Source organism: Vanellus vanellus (genome assembly GCF_965231255.1).
Source record: "Vanellus vanellus genome assembly, chromosome: 1".
Taxonomy (NCBI): domain Eukaryota; kingdom Metazoa; phylum Chordata; class Aves; order Charadriiformes; family Charadriidae; genus Vanellus; species Vanellus vanellus.
In genome coordinates this window covers 107,442,139-107,462,593 of record NC_138905.1, presented here as the reverse complement: position 1 = coordinate 107,462,593, position 20,455 = coordinate 107,442,139, and the positions used below count along the sequence as shown (strand labels likewise).

Below are 20,455 nucleotides of genomic sequence, written 5' to 3'. Positions count from 1 at the left end.
TCCATCTTGCAAATCTTGTACTTTGCTTTTATTGATCTATTGCTACATAGAAGAAAAATGTGTGTAGAACAAAAATTCTACCAATCTTATTAGACTTTTTCTAATCAAGACAAGTTCCTGATTTCAAGATGGAGTAAAATCTAATAGTCTCCCTCCAGTGTTAAAACTACCGTACCATCCTTTTACAGTACAAGCAATGAAACCATACAGGCATTTGTTTTATCCTCCTCAGAGTTTATTTTGCATGTAATTTTACACAGTTTATACTTCACATCATACATTTATTCCTTCTCTTGAAAAAAAGATTTGACACAGACAATTGCCTTGCATTACATTTTGAAACCTGGAACTGGTGCCAGTAAAAAAACAAGCCACCCTATAAAACATATTAGATCAATACAATGTAAATAACATGTATTAGAAGTTGCTCGTTATTTCACTACAAGGAAAACAATCTGGAAAAAAAAAAAAGATAATCAGTTCCAGTTGCTAAAACAGTTCAGTGTATTTTCTTTAAAGTCTTAGTGTAACGGGAATGCTTTTATTAGCCCACTACCAAACAATGATCAAACCGGTGTAGAGGAAAAGGAAGCATGATCCTAAACAGTATTATGGTACTCAACTGCAATGTAAAATTCTCAGTCACACAGAACATAGCAGACTGGGGATGTTCATAAAGTCCTTCCAGTGTGAACTCTGCAAAAGACTGTTTTCCATCATGCTGCATTATTCCATCATATCCCTTATTTTGCTTAAGAAGTAAGCCACAAGTAAGCATTCCAAGAACCGTGAACAGATTTCCAGTGTTGGCACAACTATTCAGTAATTTACACAATGGTTCACGTAGGAAACTGGGTAAAATTATGACTTGGAAATGGTCACGGACATCTTCCTCTTTGGCTACTTTAAAAGTTAGAAAATTCAGATTTGTACAAAAGACATTCATTTCAGAACCAATTCAAATATGTTTTTAAATAAATGGAACAAAATAAAGCATGTCTTGTTAATTTGGTATTAATTTTCCAGAATACTCTGCAATACATTTTCAAATATACAAAATCTTACTCTTTACAAAAAAAGTTGTAGCTCATGAAAGAACTCACTTGAATAATCTTAGCAGCACTCCAATAATTAACTACCTTGATTTTATCGAAAAAACACCTTAGTTTGATCACTGTATTTTGAGACTGCTTCTTCATGAGAAGCAATGTTTCAAAAGTTATAAAAGTGCAAGAACATCACCATGTTCCAAGCTGAAAGGCAGCTTCTGGAGATCAGTATTGCAAGGTCCTGACATTAGTGAAATAAATGCAATGGGAAGAATTACATTTTAAGTACCTCTTCCATTGTGGTATCATTGCAGTAAGAACGTAACACTCTTCTCACCGAACGTTTTAGTCATCTAAATAAAACAGTTGTGTCATTTTTTTCAGCTGTAGCCAGTGAGATGCACAGACTAAGTGATTTGACTGGGAGCAAATAAGCCACACACACAATAGCATCAGCAGGTCACGAGTCAATTGGCCTGCTCATTCTGGTGTTCAGCATTTTTGTGCAATTTTAATTAAATAAAAAATGGCAAAGTACAATATTCTCAGAGGACCTTCTCATCCACTTGGATAAACATTTCTAATTCCATGATGGACTTCATTGAAGAAGAGGAGCCTCAGATTAGGTCCCACAAACCGTTAAGGCTGCCTTTTAGCCAAAACCTTCTGTTTTATTTAAGCAAACTACTTACTTTTAGTAAGAAGCATTACTATATAATAAACATGTGAATTCACTATCAAAAAAGAGGATTACAAGAAGTAACAAACTTTGGAGCAGGATCACTCTTGTTATTCCCGATAAAATTCTGTAAACAACAATTTAATTGAGAATACCTGCTGCTTTGCAATACCTTAAGTGTAATTTTGTACTACTAGAACTACAAAACCAACGTTTTCCTTTCTGCCTCTTTTGTTAAGTTTCCTCAAAAGAGGTTCTAGCAAGTCAAGAGCTCTGCAATTATATGTAAATATTAATCTTACATTTTAAACATCTAATACTACTATACTCAGTTTCAGAAAGCCTCCTTAGAGCAAGTTTTGTTACTAGTACTAGTACAGCGTATCAGCACTTCTTTTATGACTTGCTTCTTCAGTGATAGTTACAGAGAACTTCATTTTGGGATATCCATGTTCTGAAGCACAATAGCCACTCTGCTTGGAATGTACACCTAATAAAAAAAAAATGACAAGAACAAGAATAGCTGAAAAAACCATCAACCTCACAGGACACAATTTCTAAATAACAGCATGTGAAAAAACACACATGAAATATTTTAACTATTAAAAATTTGTCATTTGTGCGATGTTGCGGGTCACACTAATCACTTTTAAAGAGCGATTACTGACTGCTTCATCCCCAGCACTTGAATTACACGAGAATCTAAAAGTTTAAAAGGCAGCTTCACTGCAATCTCTCCTCTTCTCTCTCTTTTTTTTTCTTAAAAAAAAAAAAACAAAAAACTTACCTTGATATATTTTGAAGTGGCTACCAGTAGAGGGCCTCATGTGACTTACAATGACCAGTTTCAAAAACCAGAGATCACGTAGGTCAATAGACCATACGTACCATGATAAATGACAAAGTTTTGCAACAGCATTTAAACACTCTTCTGCTGTGAATTAAAGTTGCCCCAAGGTCTATGATGTCATTTCATACAGGTAAATAGCAGCAATATGACACAGCAGTGTATTCATCTTCCTCTTGGCGTCTATGGAGTTTCAGTGTCTGAGCAATAAAACTCTCTCTCAAAACCAGACAGATTCAAAATTAACCATTCAATTATTACATTTTGCTTTACCTTTTTCTCCTGGTTACCATGAAAAAAACCAAACATATATATATATAATCAAAAGACTTCTCATAGATCACAAAAGAACTTGTGGCAATATATTTCACATGCCATTCTTTCCACGCAGAGTAGAGTCACAATCTGAAAACAAGACCAGTATGTACTACCTACCAATTACCTTGATATATAGTACTCCATCAATTGTCAAGCGCATGACCATGTTTGCTGAACAAGTCAATAAAAATGCAATTATAAAAGGTAACACAAGATTGAAGATTATTTGCTTCCTTCTGACAATATCCTCTTTTGGACTATGCTCCATCCCTGTGGAACGTCTAATATTCTGTAATTTCAACTACATTATCTGCAAACTAGAGCCTGATGCCATGAAAGGCTTTCATAGTTTTCAAAACGGAGTAAAGTAATAAAGCAAAAAGCTTTAGGAAAAGGAGAAAAATGAAAAGAACAGCTGATCTTCACTGAACCAGACGGAGCTATGTCCAATGCTTCTTGAAAGGCAGTAAACATAATGATTTCCCCTACGGTTTCAGTCATAAATAGCTTCTACAAATCTGTGCAGGAGAGGAAATACTTAATGATGTCAACTAACTCAGAATGTATAGATAAAGGAGAGATTTTAAAATAGTGTATTGAGAAATTCAGCGCTCTGGGTTTGTATGATGAAGTAAGAAGGAACAAATAGAAATAATCTTTCTAAGAAAGAATGTGTAAAAAGTTACTTCAGTTAAGGGAACAAAAATTAACATTAATACAGGACACAGCAATTCTCAATTACAGCCTGGTCAATAATATGTCAGGTCCTAGGAGGAGTAAATTAGCCCAGTTCCTTTAAAGTCAATTTACATCAGCTGAGAATCTGAGAGCAGTGTAGAAGCATCCCACTCCCAAAACTTCACTGCCAATCAGAATTGTAAAACTGGTTTTAAGCACAGTTTCAGAACTTTTGCAAATGATGGTATTTAGCCTGGCAAGAGACGTGTTTTCTGTTTGCCGTGAAGAGATGCAACTGCCAGCTTATTACTTTAGTCGTGTTTTTTTCCTTACCTGGGCAAATTAAACCTGTGTTTTAGTGTGTTTTGTCTTGGTGGGCTTCTTGCTAAATCACAGAAGAGCCAAACATGGCATTATCTCCTAATCTTATCAACTTATTTCATTGGTCAGTGTAACCACCAATGGGCTTAAATAAAACTGAAAGAAGCAACAAAACAATTAGGGCATGAAGAATGAATAAATATTAATTATTGATCAAATATATTAATAATTAAATATGAATATTAATTATTTCCACTGCTGTACAATTTTTTTAAAAAGGAAAAATACTACAAAAGTATTAGATAATTCTTGTTACAAATGCATTGGAATTATTCCTCTCCCCCTTCTTCCCCAGTACTTCCAGAAATACTACAGCGTATATGCTCTGGCTTTATTATTTGTCTAAATAGACAGAACACAGAACATTTGTGTGAGGAAGAGGGGACGAACAATGTGACCGGTAAGGTTGGAAAGATTGCTCATCTCTCCCGAGGTAAAGTGAAATCTGGAAGATTATCTGCCCAAAAGCCCAGCAGGGTTTTCAGCCTTCTCAGCCCTGATTTCTCACCTCCGCTCCTTCTTCTTCTGGCACCCTGAATCCCAGAGCTTCCTCAGCCTTTCCACTCCGGTGTTATTAATTTTCCTTCAGCACCTCTCACCTGAACTACCGCTCTTATAGTAATGTATGCCCATTAATTTAAGTTTATTTCCTCTATCCTTTTTTTCCTTAGTGGACTGAGGTGTACCAAGTAGACTGTGCTCCAACCATGTGCTAAAAAAAGTCAGGAATCCATTACTGACAGGTTAAGTTGAAATTCAAGCATCTTATAGTGCGTTTGCATCCATACATTTTCAAATAAATAAAAAATATGGATAATCCTTAGCTAAAAGTTAATTAACTAGTAACACTAGGTATATTTTAATTGATGTCTCTATCTGCTTTAGATTAAGAATTCTGCTTGCTTATAATACTTTATTCTATTGTTCTAATTCATATTAGAACACATGCATACAGTACTTAATATAGAAATTATTATTACAGAAATAAATGTGCACCAGCATACAATAAAAGGCTAACAGCATCAGACACTGGAACAACCATGCTCAGTTCTGTCTTCTTTAAATACTCAAAAAAATTGCAACTGTTCCTTTTTGCATTTCCTAGGTAAAGTACCATGGATTTTTTTCCTCCTCTCCTTTTTTTTGCCTTTAAATTATGTAAGTACAAATTATAATAAAGAATCTTAAAGATAATTCTTACACACTGAAATGCACTAATGAAAACATCTGTTCAGACATGTTATGATATGTGTCTGTGACAAACTCCATTCCATTCCACTCAGTATCCAGCATAATCCCGGTCCCTTTTCAGTCAGGCTGCCACTCAGCAAGTTGGTTTCAAAGCTTTACTGTTGCATGGGATTCCTCTCCAGAATTTTTCTTCATTATTTTTTTATGAGGTTTCTGTTGGCTAAACCCTCAAATTTTTTGAGTTGCATCTGGATTGGACCTCTAACATTCAATTTATCAACCACTCACCCTAATTCTGTGTCATCTACAAATCTGCTGAGGGTACACTGTTTCATCATTCCAGTCACTGTTGAAGACTCCAAACAGTATCAGCCCCGGCAGCAATTCCTAGGGCATTCTGCTTGATACCACTCAACAGCTGGACACTGAGCTTCTGACTACTGAAACTGCAGCAGCCCAGCCAGCTTTCAACTCACCTTGACCCATCTCATATACCCCACTTGTTTGGATACAGATTCCAAGAAGAGGTGGTCCATGACCTCTCAAGGGACTGAGGGGAGAGGCTGACTGGCCTACAGTTCCCTCAGCCTGCCTTTTCGCTTTTACTACAGCCGTTGTTCAGTTGTCAGAAATTTCCCCTGACCACTATGATTTTTCACAAATGATGGTCAGCAGCCTTGCAATCTCATCACTGACATCCTTCCAAACTTCTGGGTGTATCCCATCTTTAAGATGTCCCTAACCTACTGCTCTGCTACTTTCTTTTCAATAGTGTCCTGGCACACAAAAGGGTCTGGGAGCACGCTCTATCCTTGGAATCTGAGCTAAAAAAGGCATTGAATACTCCTGTACTCTCCATAGTGCCCACCACAGGTTTGACTGCTCCCTTTGTCAAGGGACTGGAATTTTTTCTTAAGCTGCTTTTGCTATTAGTATACCGGCAGAATCCCCTTCTTGCTGCCCTTCATCGCCTCTAGCTAGTTTTTATATATATAGTACATGGCCTGAGAGATATATCTATCTATAGATAGATAAGCACAGGAAAAGTATATAGAGGTGTCCTGATTAAAACCATCGTAGGAAACCTAGGTATTCACCAGTAAAAGACATTATCACAGATACGTAATTTCTGATGTTTTTCTATGCCCTAGGAGGAGGGTGTTAGAAGTTTGTTCTCGTCTTCCCTTTTCCTTTCATATACTGTCACTGAATTATATAGTTCCAATTACCAGCTTCAGTTCTGTTGACTTCTGCTTTTCTAACCTGCCTCTTTCTGATCACAAGGTTTATCCCATTCATGTCTCCTTCACTTTTTCATGAGGCTCACTTGACGAACATGGACAGAACTGAAATCCCAAAGTACAGAATACTAAAGAGAATACATTCATAGCTAACAGTCTTGACTACCAGTCAATCAAATCATCCTCTGAACCTCTCTTCTGTTTCAAGCTTTCTGTGTTCACTTTAAAGGCCCTTCCCAACGCTTTCCTCCCCAACAGGCTCAGCCATGTTGACTCCCTGCCAAAAGCAGGATCAGCTATGAGGTCAGACCAGATGACTCATGGCTTTAGGTATCTCTATGAATTGGCCCTCTGCTTTCTACATCAACCGTTTACTTATTACCTCGTATCCTCTAAGGTGTCACACGAACTCTACTATTTTAGGAAACTGTGAAGACATCTAAAACCACACAGAGGAAGACTCATGAGGCCTTTTCTGATGGAGGAGTGGAATATGGGGAAGGGAGACCATCGGATCTGTTTGGGACAGAGTTAGGGTGACTCAGCTGTGAATAAAAGTTTTTGACAAAGTTAACATTCAAACATTTAGTTATCAAACTATCATTGAAAATCTTTTTATTTTCAATGGAGTATTCATCAGGATTAGTGTGGAATAATTGTGGTTGACTTCACAGGCAAATGAGCTAACAGAGCGGATGATGGAGGATAGGAGTGTCGTTTATAAGTCAAATAAATCCAAAATTGTCACCTCTGACCTTTCTATACTGCATGTCCATTTAAACTCTGAGGCAGTTACACTGTCTGAAACCAGGCAAATCCCACACAGATCAAGGCTTCTGGCACTAAAATATTACAGCCACTCTAATAGAGACAAAACCTCCACTTACTACAATCAACCTATTTTCCACCAACATACATGGTGTTCTATCAAGTTCACAGTCCATTCAGGTAGGCTATCTCACAAACAGTGAAGAACAACTGGTACTACTACTAATTGCCAGGAACATATATGATGCTTTTCAGCCTTTTTATACATTTTTTGCCATAAATATCCAGATAATTTCAAGAAACGAGAGATTAGAAAAGCTAAGAATAATACAGGAATACCAAATACACGAAGCACTTGTGAACAGCAGCAGTTATAAGCAGGTAGCTCACCTTAGATACTTTGGGAGAGGACTATAATACACAGCAATCCCCAAATGTATCTAAAACCCCACAAGCAACAAGTTCTGCAAATGACAACTGCCACTTCCAGATCTGTCAGACTAGATTCAGTACCAGGTGCAAGCACAACTGAAGTTGGCTGGAACTGCAATGAACCACTCTTCATCCCACTTTCAGGGCTGGAAAACACCAAGCCCTAAAAACCATTTCAAGGTCATTTCGCAACAGATGGGAGCTTTACTGGAACTCGGAGCTAGATCAGGCATTGCAGAAAAATATTTGATAGTGCATACTGCAGCTGGTAGATGCAGAAGGCAATGTCGCAAGAGTCTGTGCCAACATTTTCTCAAACTTTTAATTAAAACGAGGGCTTTAGACAATCTCATGTCTCTGTATCGCTACTAATTGTCAGACACTGACACCATTCTGAGAATATAATTAACCATCAATGAGTAAGATTCATGATAGCTTTTGCTTTCTGAATATAATTTGTTATACAAAACCTCAGACATTTTGTATTTCATTTTGCTAGATATTGCATATGACAAAGAAGGTATGCTTAAAATAATGTGAAGTTCTGCCTTCCAATTTGTTTTTCAATTTACAGCTGTTCAGCATGAATATGCAGAAAATAATTTCTCAGACTGTCTTGCTTCATTTGTGCAAAAGTTGTCCGTATACTGCACAGGCTGTATCTCAAAATTTCTCCTCTGTTATCTTTTGCACTATTGCTTCAGGTTAAGAAAGAGTACTTTAAAAAGATAACAGAAAAACCCTGGCAAACAAACAAGTAGACTAAAAAAATAAAAAAAAGGATGAAAGAAAATTCCTAATAGAATAACTTTGGAATCATTACACTTGATTGTGGTTTTTGTTTGCTTTAAGAAGTCAAAAAATCAATGAATATGAGCAAGCAAGTTTATATGTTTTAATCATTGAGGGGTAAAAATAACAAAAGGTCTTGCTTCTATTAAAATCTTATTGATTCCGGTAGTTAAAGAAATTAATTTTCTAACTATTAACATTCTTTTTGTATATCTGTGCATGACAGGGCAGAAAACAGTTAAAAACTATATCAGTCCCTTAAAATTCAATATATAAATCCTTATCATGAAAGTTATTCGAATGAGTATTTTCAAAGCTAAGGTCACTAAAAGCTTTTAGATCATTTCAGTCTATGTGAATATTTTAGTTTGTCAATAGACCCAAGGAAGCAGGAAGTTGCACTTTAACATTGAATAATATATATTAAGGTCAAGGTTAAAAACCCAGCCCAGCAATAGGGATATTCTTAAAATAAACTATATAATTTCAGCTTCATTTAATGTGAAAAGATTACATCAGTGGAGGCCAAAAATAGAGAACTGGAAAAAAAACAGTACTGGGGGGGGGGGGGGGGGGGGGGGAATATTTTGATATCTATTTATTTTTTAACTAATTAGAAAGAACTACAGAAAAAGTAAATCTATAAAAGCTGAAACAATTATATTTCTCAATAAACTGCATACTCCTTTGCCAATGACACAACATACTCTGCAATGTTCTGTTTAGAAAGCGTATTACTCAGTTCCGTTGGTGCATGAAGTATCAAAGTATAAACCCCACTGTTTTCATACAAATCCTAACTTTTGGTGTGGTACAACAATATTGAAGTTGCTAAGACACACATGGGTATCTGGCCACACTTTACAGTAAAATTCAGTCAAGCCAGATGCCATAGAAAAGAATGGCAAAAAACATTTTGAATGATGAGTTATTAAAAATGGTTCTTCCTCTTCCCCCTACCCCAAAACTAAGGTTCACAGCCAACTACAACAACCAAGTAATCAACAAATGACTTTGTAGATAAAGGGGCAGGATCTGACAGGAGTTGAAATCTGTGTGCAGCACTCAATTTACATCTTGCAAAGAGATGATAAGACATAAGCAAAATTAAAAATTTATAGAAGCATTGAAGAAGCACACAACTTTTATAAAACCTACCTCAGAGAAGACTATTAGGAGAATACCACAGCAGAGATGTAAACAGAAATAAAACTGTGGTAAAAGTAGTCTATTTTTAAAATGACAAAGTGGTTAACAGCTTGTTATTAGGAAGTTTGATTACATGGAAAGTTACGTACATTTCATATATTTGTTAACAATCCAGAACAGAGCAAGCAGTGAAATGGAAAAATTAGATTATTATCATTATTTAAATCAGTCGTATTACAAAAGACAGTTTTTGTGCATGAAGTTTTCAAGGTATGTCTGAAATCTGGCCCTCTGCAGCATTACTAAACAAACCTGAATCATCATCATCAGAGTTTTACAGTGAAATGCCTAGCAGTGCTCACAAAGCTTCCTCTTCACCCAAGGTTCTTTGCTCCAGGAATTTCATATCGCCCCTCTTCTCATTTTGTAATGTCACTTTGAATGTGTCTTTTATTAGGTGATGTTTCTAGAATGAATCATGTCACATCTAATCTTCTATTTTTGTAACACATTTGTGCACTATTTAAGCTTGACTCGAGCTGTATAATTATTGCATGTGATTTCACTTTGTCATAGCCCTCTGGGCATGTTCTACTGACAACGTTTGCTTACACACCTTTAGGGAGATACATCTGTCATTAAAAAAAAAAATATTTCTTTGGAGTTTATGGTGGAGGAAGAACTAAAATTTTTGAAACAAGATATTTGAGTCTCATGCATTATGTGAAGAGAATAAAATAACTTAAACAGAAGGACAAGAACTTCTATGAGTTTACTGGAGTGGCATCATAGTTTTTTTTTTAAAGAGAAAAAAAAAAAAAGAAATTTGAGGGGAAGACTTCTACTTGGAATTTAGCAACTTCAACTAAGATTAAAGCAACTTCCAAGGATAACTGATTATCCAAGAACTGGGATGTAAAATGCTATTTAAAATAAAACGTCACTGTATAATTATAAAATAGCAGCTGGTGGTATTTACTGTATCTTTTTTCTTTCTTACTTGGAGTTCTACCTTGCTGAATTTAGCCAGGTTTTCCAGATTTCTTTCCCCCAATTACTTTTACTTGATGTCCGTTTACTAGCATTTTACCTCTATGTGGCGCCTGTGGCATCTTCTGGGGTGTTGGCTGAAGATGGTCTGTGAATTGGATTGCTGAAGGACATAAAAGAAAATTAACGTGACCCACGCAGCTGGGTTTGTTTCTGACCCCGAAGTGCCACTGCCATGCCACAGTTTATGCTGCAAAAGTGCATTTGCTGCTTTGCTTGTCACATGCCTTATCTTCCACATGCTCCTAGCAAATTGCATCTTCACATTTTGTAGCATTTTCTTCTGTCTTGAATGACTCGCGCTTACCATCTAAGAGTCTAAATGTGAAATATACATTCCAAATTACAGTTAATCAGCTTGCAAAAGTTAAGTTAGTGGTAGATAATTAAGATGTTCTCCAATCACCAAAGCAAGGTATTTGAATTGGGCACACGAAGCAAGAATTCTGTAAGCATTAATTTGCTACATAACCTTCAGGAATGAAACTTTAGAGCTTTAGTTTCTTTGTGTGCAAACAAGCATAGATACTTACCCACGCTGTGAGGGCATTGTCACATACAGATATTAAAAAAAAAAAATGTTCCCGAGATCCTTTACACCAAGCACAATGAAAGCACAAGAATTCTTTCACGTAATGAAACTATTTTAAAACAAGCAAACGAGATAAACGCCAATACCCTGAATACAATGAAATACAGTGAATGTGAGTGAGAGATTAAAAATGACAATAATTCTCAGGAGTTTAGATGTCACGAGAGATGTTAAGATATGACATTAGAAATCGATGTCTGTTCTGTCATGGAAGAGGAACGGCCCACACAAATCAGTGCAGATACTCCATTTTTGTAGCCTGTTAAGATTACAAGTGTAACTTATCTACCGGTGTTCATGTGCATAAATATACCTACGTGTAGAGATACACACTCCTTCACCCATGTATATGTTTTAGATAAGAAAACCTAGTCAGCAATATAAATATTCTCAGAACTTTTTCAGTGAGCTCTGCCTTAAGTCTTGGACTTTTTGATCTTATTCTGTTGTGTTTGTGAACATATACACACATATACATACATAAATACACAAATAAAGACTGGGAAATATGTATATATATGTATAAATATATAAAGAATGGGAAAAACTACATTTTTTAATTGTTAGTTAAAGTGATTATGATTTCAAGAGTAATTAAGAAAGGTAGAATTTTTATTAGTCACCATCTCAGCTAACAGAAATTGTACACAAGGATATGCCTCCCACTTCAACTGAAGTGATTTGTGGAAAAGTCTTTATCCATTATTCATTTAACTTTAGGACTGGAAATTCTTCAAATTTTTGATGTGAACAGAAAAAGTCTGTTCCATTTTGCAAAGTTTTTCTGTGAACTGAGGAGGAGAAAGCCAGTTGGCAAACACATGATTTGCTCTAATTCGTGTTTGTGGAGTTAAGCAAATGGTTTTAAGAAAGCAACACAAGATTCAGTTTCTACAGAACTTTACATCATAAAGCAAGCATGAAGATAAAGTTTCTCAGACATGAAAATAAAGCAAATTATGATATTAAAAATGACAATTCAAAAGTACATTAGAAGGTTTTTCATGCAAGTTGGCAAGGAACATTGTGTGTCAGACACTGCAAGAGTGCATGCAAATTTAAATATAATGCCAAGAGAAAAAAAGTTAACATTACAGGTCAATCATATCATAACATTGTCATCTCTACTGTATTCATACAAAGGCTAATTTCAGAAAATAAATTAAAAAAAACCACCACCCTCCAAAATACTCCTAGTATAGACTCCGTTTTTCTCTAAAGAATTTTAAAAGTTATTCAGATGAAATCAGAACAATAAAAATCTTGCTTACCATAAGTGAATTGGGTCGATAATTATGAGGATATTCTTCAGAGAAGTACTCTGTACTGTGGTCCAGCCTTTGATGCCCTCCATATTCTGCAGCATCAGAATCCAGAAGGATTTTATACTTAAAAACAACTATTAAGGAACTATGCCAAATTACTGTTAAACGGGAAATAAATTGAACCAAAAAAACCCTAGAACTGCGGCAACATAATTCACTCATAATATACTCAACATAAAGCAAAAATAATAATAAAGAAAAATTTAAGAAAACTTAAGAGTGGAATAATAAACGGAACTTATAGAAGCGGTATGACATTTTGTCTTGAAAATTTCATCTTAGCATAGTGACTCCTAGTAAAGAAAGTACCTTCAAGTCTCTTCTGGAATCTTCCATGAATGTGAAGTTTATAGTATTACAGTACATATGCACAGCACTTTATTGTGAGGAACAAGGTTAAAAATGTACCACTAAATAAAATGAGTGGATTTGAATTGTATTTAAGAAGTTACATAATTGTGACCATCAAAATCAATCGGTGTTTAGCAATATTTTACAGTCTGTCAGAATCTGATCAAGTGTTAATGAGAAAGGCATACAGTTTTACAGAAGAAAGCCCCACAACTCCTTTGAGAGTTTTTCAGAAAATAGTTTGAATTACTACAAGCACAGAGGAACAAAAGAAAGCTTATACTTAGCAGAAGAGCTTTTAAGACACAAACATTCTGACTGCAGTTGTTAAAATAGGGTGAGTTATTTAACAAAGTGTAACAATGAGATGGAATAGCTATACAGATACTCAAATGATTCAAAAAAGATTTAGTAAAAAAAGACAAAATAACATTGAGAGAAGAAAATGACAAATTGTAAGGAAATAAATGGGGAAATAAAGAGCTAACATATTCAAAAGTCAATTTCTTCTTATTTGGGACAACAACAAATGGAATGTTTTAATTTTGTAATTATTTCAATACCTTTGAATTTCTTGTTTGGACATATGTCGTGGTTTGGCCTCAGCCAGCAACAGAGAACCACGCAGCCGCTCGCACGACTCCCACAGCCGTGGGAAAAATCAGCAAAAAAAAAGGGCAAAACTCGTGGGTTGAAATATTATAATTTAGCAGAACAGACAAAGGGAAAAAGAAAGAAAGAAAAACAATAACACCGGTAAAGGAGTAGAAGAACGCGATTACAGTGCCGCCGCGAAGCGCACCGACCGGACCCGCACCGCCGCGACCCGCCCCCGAGTGGCGACTGACTCCCCCGCCCCGGCTAGCTCCTTTTATAGCGGGCATGGGTCACGTGGTATGGAATACGTGCCTCCCCTGCCGGCTCCTTGGAAATTAACCCCATCCTTGCCGGAACCAGGACATTATCCACCCCTTATTCCATACCATCTATGTCATGCCCAGATCTTTCAGTTCCCATAGTCTATGAGCCATCCCTTAAAAATGTCCATTAAGCTCACGTAGTCCATGACGGTAGGCTCCAGCAGTGAGAACAGTCTCTCAGGGCACATAAGATGATGTGTAGTGCTGAACTGGTGGGTGCTGTATTTGAAGCTCGTGACTGGAGAATGCAATACAGTCCATGCCCATGGTCCACAGGTTGAAGATGTCGATCTCAAGGAAAATTGCTGGGCGCCAGATACTAAGATCAGTTCTTATTACATCATAAAATTATTCACTGGCTATTCTCACCCAAAATCAAATCCCCATAAGGTACACATCGGACCTCCCCATCCTCTCGCATCACCCACCAAGTGCACCCGGGTCCTTGTGCAAAAGCAATCCCACGGATGGGTTTGCCTTTGCCTGAGGCAGGGCTAACCCAGACTGTCTTTCCTAACATATTCTTCATATGCACTACAGGGACTTTATCCCCTTCTACTGTACGTGGAAGTTTTGATTGGGCAGGGCCAGCTCGATTGGCAGATCCCCTAGTGTTAACTAACCAGGTGGCTTTTGCTAAATGAGTATCCCAATGTTTGAAGGTCCCACCCCCCATGGCTCTCAGGGTAGTCTTTAGCAGTCCATTATATCGTTCTATCTTACCCGAGGCTGGTGCGTGATAAGGAATATGATATACCCACTCAATGCCATGCTCTTTGGCCCAGGTGTCTATGAGACTGTTTCGGAAGTGAGTCCCGTTGTCCGACTCAATTCTTTCTGGGGTGCCATGTCGCCATAGGATTTGCTTTTCAAGGCCCAGGATAGTGTTACGGGCGGTGGCATGGGGCACAGGGTATGTTTCCAGCCATCCAGTGGTTGCTTCCACCGTTGTGAGCACGTGGCGCTTGCCTTGGCGAGTTTGTGGGAGTGTGATATAATCAATCTGCCAGGCCTCCCCATATTTATATTTTAGCCATCGTCCTCCGTACCAAAGAGGCTTTAACCGCTTGGCTTGCTTAATGGCAGCACACGTTTCACATTCATGGATAACCTGTGCAATGGTGTCCATGGTCAAGTCCACCCCTCGGTCACGAGCCCATCTATATGTTGCATCTCTTCCTTGATGGCCTGAGGCATCGTGGGCCCACCGAGCTATGAATAGTTCACCCTTACGTTGCCAGTCCAGATCCACCTCAGCCACTTCAATTTTAGCAGCCTGATCTACCTGCTGGTTGTTTTGATGTTCCTCAGTGGCCCGATTCTTGGGGATGTGGGCATCTACATGACGTACTTTCACAACCAGATTCTCAATCCGGGCAGCTATATCTTGCCACAGTTCAGCAGCCCAGATGGGCTTACCTCTGCGCTGCCAGTTGTTCTGCTTCCACTGCTGTAACCACCCCCACAGAGCATTTGCCACCATCCATGAATCAGTATAGAGGTAAAGTACCGGCCATTTCTCTCGCTCAGCAATGTCCAAAGCCAGCTGGATGGCTTTTACCTCTGCAAACTGACTCGACTCACCTTGTCCTTCGGTGGCTTCTGCAACTCGTCGTGTCGGACTCCACACAGCAGCCTTCCACTTTCGATGCTTTCCCACAATTCGGCAGGACCCATCAGTGAACAGGGCATGTTTCTTCTCATTTTCTGGCAGTTCATTATACGGTGGGGCCTCTTCTGCACGCGTCACCTCTTCCTCTGGTGATATTCCGAAATCTTTGCCTTCTGGCCAGTCCATGATCACTTCCAGTATGCCTGGACGACTGGGGTTTCCCATTCGAGTTCGCTGGGTGATCAGTGCAATCCACTTACTCCACGTAGCATCAGTTGCATGATGTGTGGCAGGGACCCTTTCTTTGAACATCCAGCCCAGCACTGGCAGTCGAGGTGCTAAGAGGAGCTGTGCTTCAGTGCCAACCACCTCCGAAGCAGCTCGAACCCCCTCGTATGCTGTCAATATCTCCTTTTCTGTTGGGGTATAGCGGGCTTCGGATCCTCTGTATCCCCGACTCCAGAACCCCAGGGGTCGACCTCGAGTCTCCCCTGGTGCTTTTTGCCAGAGGCTCCAGGTAGGGCCATTCTCCCCGGCTGCAGTGTAGAGCACATTTTTAACGTCTTGTCCTGCCCTGACTGGCCCCAGCGCTACTGCATGAACTATTTCCTGCTTAATTTGTTCGAAAGCTTGTCGTTGCTCAGGACCCCACTTAAAATCATTCTTTTTCCGCGTCACTTGATATAGAGGGCTCACAATCAGACTGTAATTTGGAATATGCATCCTCCAAAAACCCACAACACCTAAGAAAGCTTGTGTTTCCTTTTTACTAGTCGGTGGGGACATAGCTGCTATTTTGTTGATCACATCCATTGGGATCTGACGGCGTCCATCTTGCCACTTTATTCCTAAAAATTGGATCTCCTGTGCAGGTCCCTTAACCTTACTTCGTTTTATGGCAAAGCCAGCTTTCAGAAGGATTTGAACTATTTTATTCCCTTTCTCAAAAACTTCTTCTGCTGTGTCGCCCCATACAATGATGTCATCAATGTACTGCAAATGTTCTGGAGCTTCACCCTGTTCCAGTGTGGTCTGGATCAGTCCATGACAAATGGTGGGGCTGTGTTTCCACCCCTGGGGCAGTCGATTCCAGGTGTACTGGATGCCCTTCCAAGTGAAAGCAAACTGTGGCCTGCACTCTGCCGCCAAAGGGATTGAGAAGAATGCATTGGCGATATCAATCGTTGCATACCACTTGGCTGCCTTCGACTCCAGTTCGTATTGAAGCTCTAGCATGTCTGGCACAGCAGCGCTCAGCGGTGGTGTGACTTCATTCAGGCCACGATAATCCACTGTTAGCCTCCACTCTCCATTAGATTTTCGCACTGGCCATATGGGACTATTAAAGGGTGAGCGAGTCTTGCTAATCACTCCTTGAGTCTCTAGTTGACGAATCAACTTATGGATGGGAATCACAGAGTCTCGGTTAGTACGATATTGCCGTCGATGCACCGTTGTGGTAGCAATCGGCACCTGTTGTTCTTTGACCCTCAACAACCCTACCACAGAGGGGTCCTCTGAGAGACCAGGCAAGGTGGATAACTGTTCAATTTCTTCCGTCTCCAAGGCAGCTATGCCAAAAGCCCACCGGTATCCTTTTGGGTCCTTAAAGTATCCTCTCCTGAGATAGTCTATGCCAAGGATGCATGGAGCCTCTGGGCCAGTCACAATGGGATGCTTTTGCCACTCATTTCCAGTTAGGCTTACTTCAGCTTCCAGTACAGTCAACTCTTGTGATCCCCCTGTTACTCCAGAAATACAAATGGGTTCTGCTCCTCTGTAATTTGATGGTATTAAGGTGCATTGTGCACCAGTGTCCACCAGAGCCTTATACTCCTGTGGCTCAGATGTGCCAGGCCATCGAATCCACACAGTCCAATAAACCCGGTTGTCCCTTTCCCCCACCTGGCTGGAGGCAGGGCCCCTCTAATCCTGATCATAGTATACATTACTCACCTGTTGCAAAAATGATTTGGAAGTCCCTTCAAGAGGATCGGAGGTTAGATCAGGCCTTCCATTCTGTCTGGGGAACTGTCTGCTGGAAACAGGAGCTGCACTTTTTCTGGAGGGATCCCCTTTTGTGTTTGTTCTTCCTTGCAGCTCACGTACCCGTGTCCGTAGTGCTGAGGTAGGTTGTCCATCCCACCTCCTCATGTCCTCTCCGTGGTCACGAAGGTAAAACCACAGGGTGCCTCGTTGTGTGTACCCCCTGTACTCTTCCTCTTGAGTAGGGAAACGCCTGCTCCTAATAGCTGAGATGCTGGCCTGTACAGGTGGGGAGTAGGACATACTCTCTTCAAGTTGCTGGACCTTCTGGGACAGTTTCTCCACAGCTGAAACGAGGGGGGAAGATAGGCTTTCTTCATATTGACGGAGTCGTCCAGCCACCTCATCCACCGTTGGTCCCTCTTCACCTCTCCATTCCATCACTGCCAAGGAGTTGGCATATGATGATGGTGCGCTCCGTACAAACTTCCGCCATATGGGCCTTGTGCACTGGACTTCATCAGGATCTGTGGGTAACTGCGCATTATCTGGGTCAAAGTAAATCATCTCTCGTACGGCTAATTCCCTTAGGTACTGGATACCTTTTTCCATGGTGGTCCACTTGCTTGGACGACATACAACATCTTCGCTGAAAGGATACCTTTCCCTTACACCTGCCAGGAGTCGTCTCCAGAGGCTGAGGGCTTGTGTCTTTTTCCCAATTGCCTTGTCAATGCCTGCCTCCCTAGACAAGGATCCCAGCTGCTTAGCTTCCCTGCCCTCTAATTCCAAGCTACTGGCCCCGTTATCCCAGCATCGGAGCAGCCAGGTGACAATGTGCTCACCAGGAAGTCGACTGAAATCTTTTCGCATATCTCGCAGCTCACTCAGGGATAGGGATCGGGTTATTACCTCTGGTTCTGTCTCTTCCTCCTGTTCCTTTGATGGCCCTGGTTCATCATCATCCTTTACTATGCGAACTGATTTCTTGGTGTATTTCTTCTTCTGTATAGGAGCAACTGATACTGGCACAGGTTGGTTGTCCAATTCAGCTGCAGTGCCTGCCACTGGGGTTTGAGTGGCTGCATTGCCTGTCACCAGGGTTTGAGTAGCCACAGTGCCTGCCACTGGAGTTAGAGTAGCCTCATTGTCTGCCACCGGAGTTGGAGTAGGCATAGTGCCTATCACTGGAGTTGGAGTAGGCTCCTTGTCTGCCACCGGGGTTGGAGTAGCCTCCTTGTCTGCTGGTCTGGCTTTCCCCTCTTTCCCCTGAGGGTCCTGCATAGTACTGAGCAGTGTTTGGTAGATACTGGCCAGGGCCCAACACAGTGCCATAAGTTGTGCCTCTCTGGAATAGCCACAGCATTTTCCTTTGAAATATTCTATTACTTTATCAGGGTCCTGTAGTTGTTCAAGGGTGAAGTCCCAAACCATTGGAGGTGAGAAGTTCTCTAGATATCTGCCCATGTTCTCCCACATCCCATGCCACCCCTGACTATCTGGCCTTGGGACAGATTTTCTGAGTGGTAGTCTTAAACAGCTTTTTTACCCTAAAAAAGACTTGAAAAACATTCAGGAGACATAGCAATAGGAACACGCTGGTTTGAGCATCCCAAGGATATTCAAAATTCTCAAGAGGTGTTACACCTGGCCCAAAGGAGAAAAAGGAGGCAAAAGAGCTGGGGAAAGTATCTCCCCCTGTTTCTCCCATAGATTGGGTGTGATTATTGATAACTTCTGAGAGACGGTAACCAAGGTATGGACAGGACAGCAATACTACATAGAAACCCCAACAAAGCCACTTGAATAGTGATGTTACCATATCATAAGCTGATATTGCACAGGACAGCAAAATTATAGTCCTGATCCCTCTCCCTGAGATAACAAACAGCATCACAGGGAGTACATACAGCATATAAGAATTTACATAACACAGCCATGTAAACAAACGAAGCAACATTGTAACCGGCAACTATTTAACTAATAGGAGAAATACATATAAGAAATCCGTTTTAACAAGCTCTGGTCAGATCTGTTGTTATTACAACCCTTCGAGCCCCACGTTGGGCGCCAAAAAGGACTGTCGTGGTTTGGCCTCAGCCAGCAACAGAGAACCACGCAGCCGCTCGCACGACTCCCACAGCCGTGGGAAAAATCAGCAAAAAAAAAGGGCAAAACTCGTGGGTTGAAATATTATAATTTAGCAGAACAGACAAAGGGAAAAAGAAAGAAAGAAAAACAATAACACCGGTAAAGGAATACAAGAACGCGATTACAGTGCCGCCGCGAAGCGCACCGACCGGACCCGCACCGCCGCGACCCGCCCCCGAGTGGCGACTGACTCCCCCGCCCCGGCTAGCTCCTTTTATAGCGGGCATGGGTCACGTGGTATGGAATACGTGCCTCCCCTGCCGGCTCCTTGGAAATTAACCCCATCCTTGCCGGAACCAGGACAACATAATTAAGACATTTTCCCTCCTGAAGTTACAATAGAAAGCCTCAATCTCCACTCCCCACTGCCCAAAACATACAGAGAGGGAAATAACAGTGCTCTACAATCCACAATCTGCTTCCTTAATTTTAAGCCATGAAAGGTCTTATTTTTCTAGAGTTTGTATTTAATAGGATTAGGGTAGACTGAAGCAACATTCTTTCAAGGCAGTGGTTCTTAAATTGCTCTTGTGTTTCCACATTTGCTCAACTTTTTGAAAACAGGCCTGCTCAAAAACCTAAGGATTCTGATATTAACAGAACTGTTTTTATTTAAGTCTTTTTCTACTGCTCTCTTTCTATCAGATGAATTTAGAAAGTTTCCCATCTGCCAGTCTTACTGATTTAAATCTCTAGCCACAAAAAAGACTGATGCATGACATAACACAAAAAGTCACCTAAACTAAAAGTAACTACAAATTTACTCAGATATGTCAGTTTAGAAGATTGCACGGGTTTTGATGACAGAAGGCAAAGAAGAAGAAAAATAGATGCACACGAGGAAAAAAGCAAAGCTGTCAATTAGCTACCAAATTGCTAATGTTAAATAATCTCTTCCCCACAAGTATTTGCAGCAAAATGAAAGAAAAGCCCAGAACCGCCA

General features: G+C 40.0%; 1 protein-coding gene across 1 annotated transcript in view; it reads right to left on the bottom strand.

Annotated features, from left to right (window-relative positions):
- Positions 1-223: 223 nt before the first annotated feature.
- Positions 224-20,455, bottom strand: part of GBE1 (1,4-alpha-glucan branching enzyme 1) — a gene marked incomplete at its 5' end in the record, with an annotated part of 179,229 nt that continues 158,997 nt past the window's right edge. Inside the window, 3 exons of the mRNA XM_082496920.1 lie at positions 224-2,218; positions 10,616-10,678; positions 12,439-12,558. Coding sequence (XP_082353046.1) covers positions 2,162-2,218; positions 10,616-10,678; positions 12,439-12,558 — 240 coding nt within the window. The 3' untranslated portion in view covers positions 224-2,161. The remainder of the gene's footprint in view (positions 2,219-10,615; positions 10,679-12,438; positions 12,559-20,455) is intronic.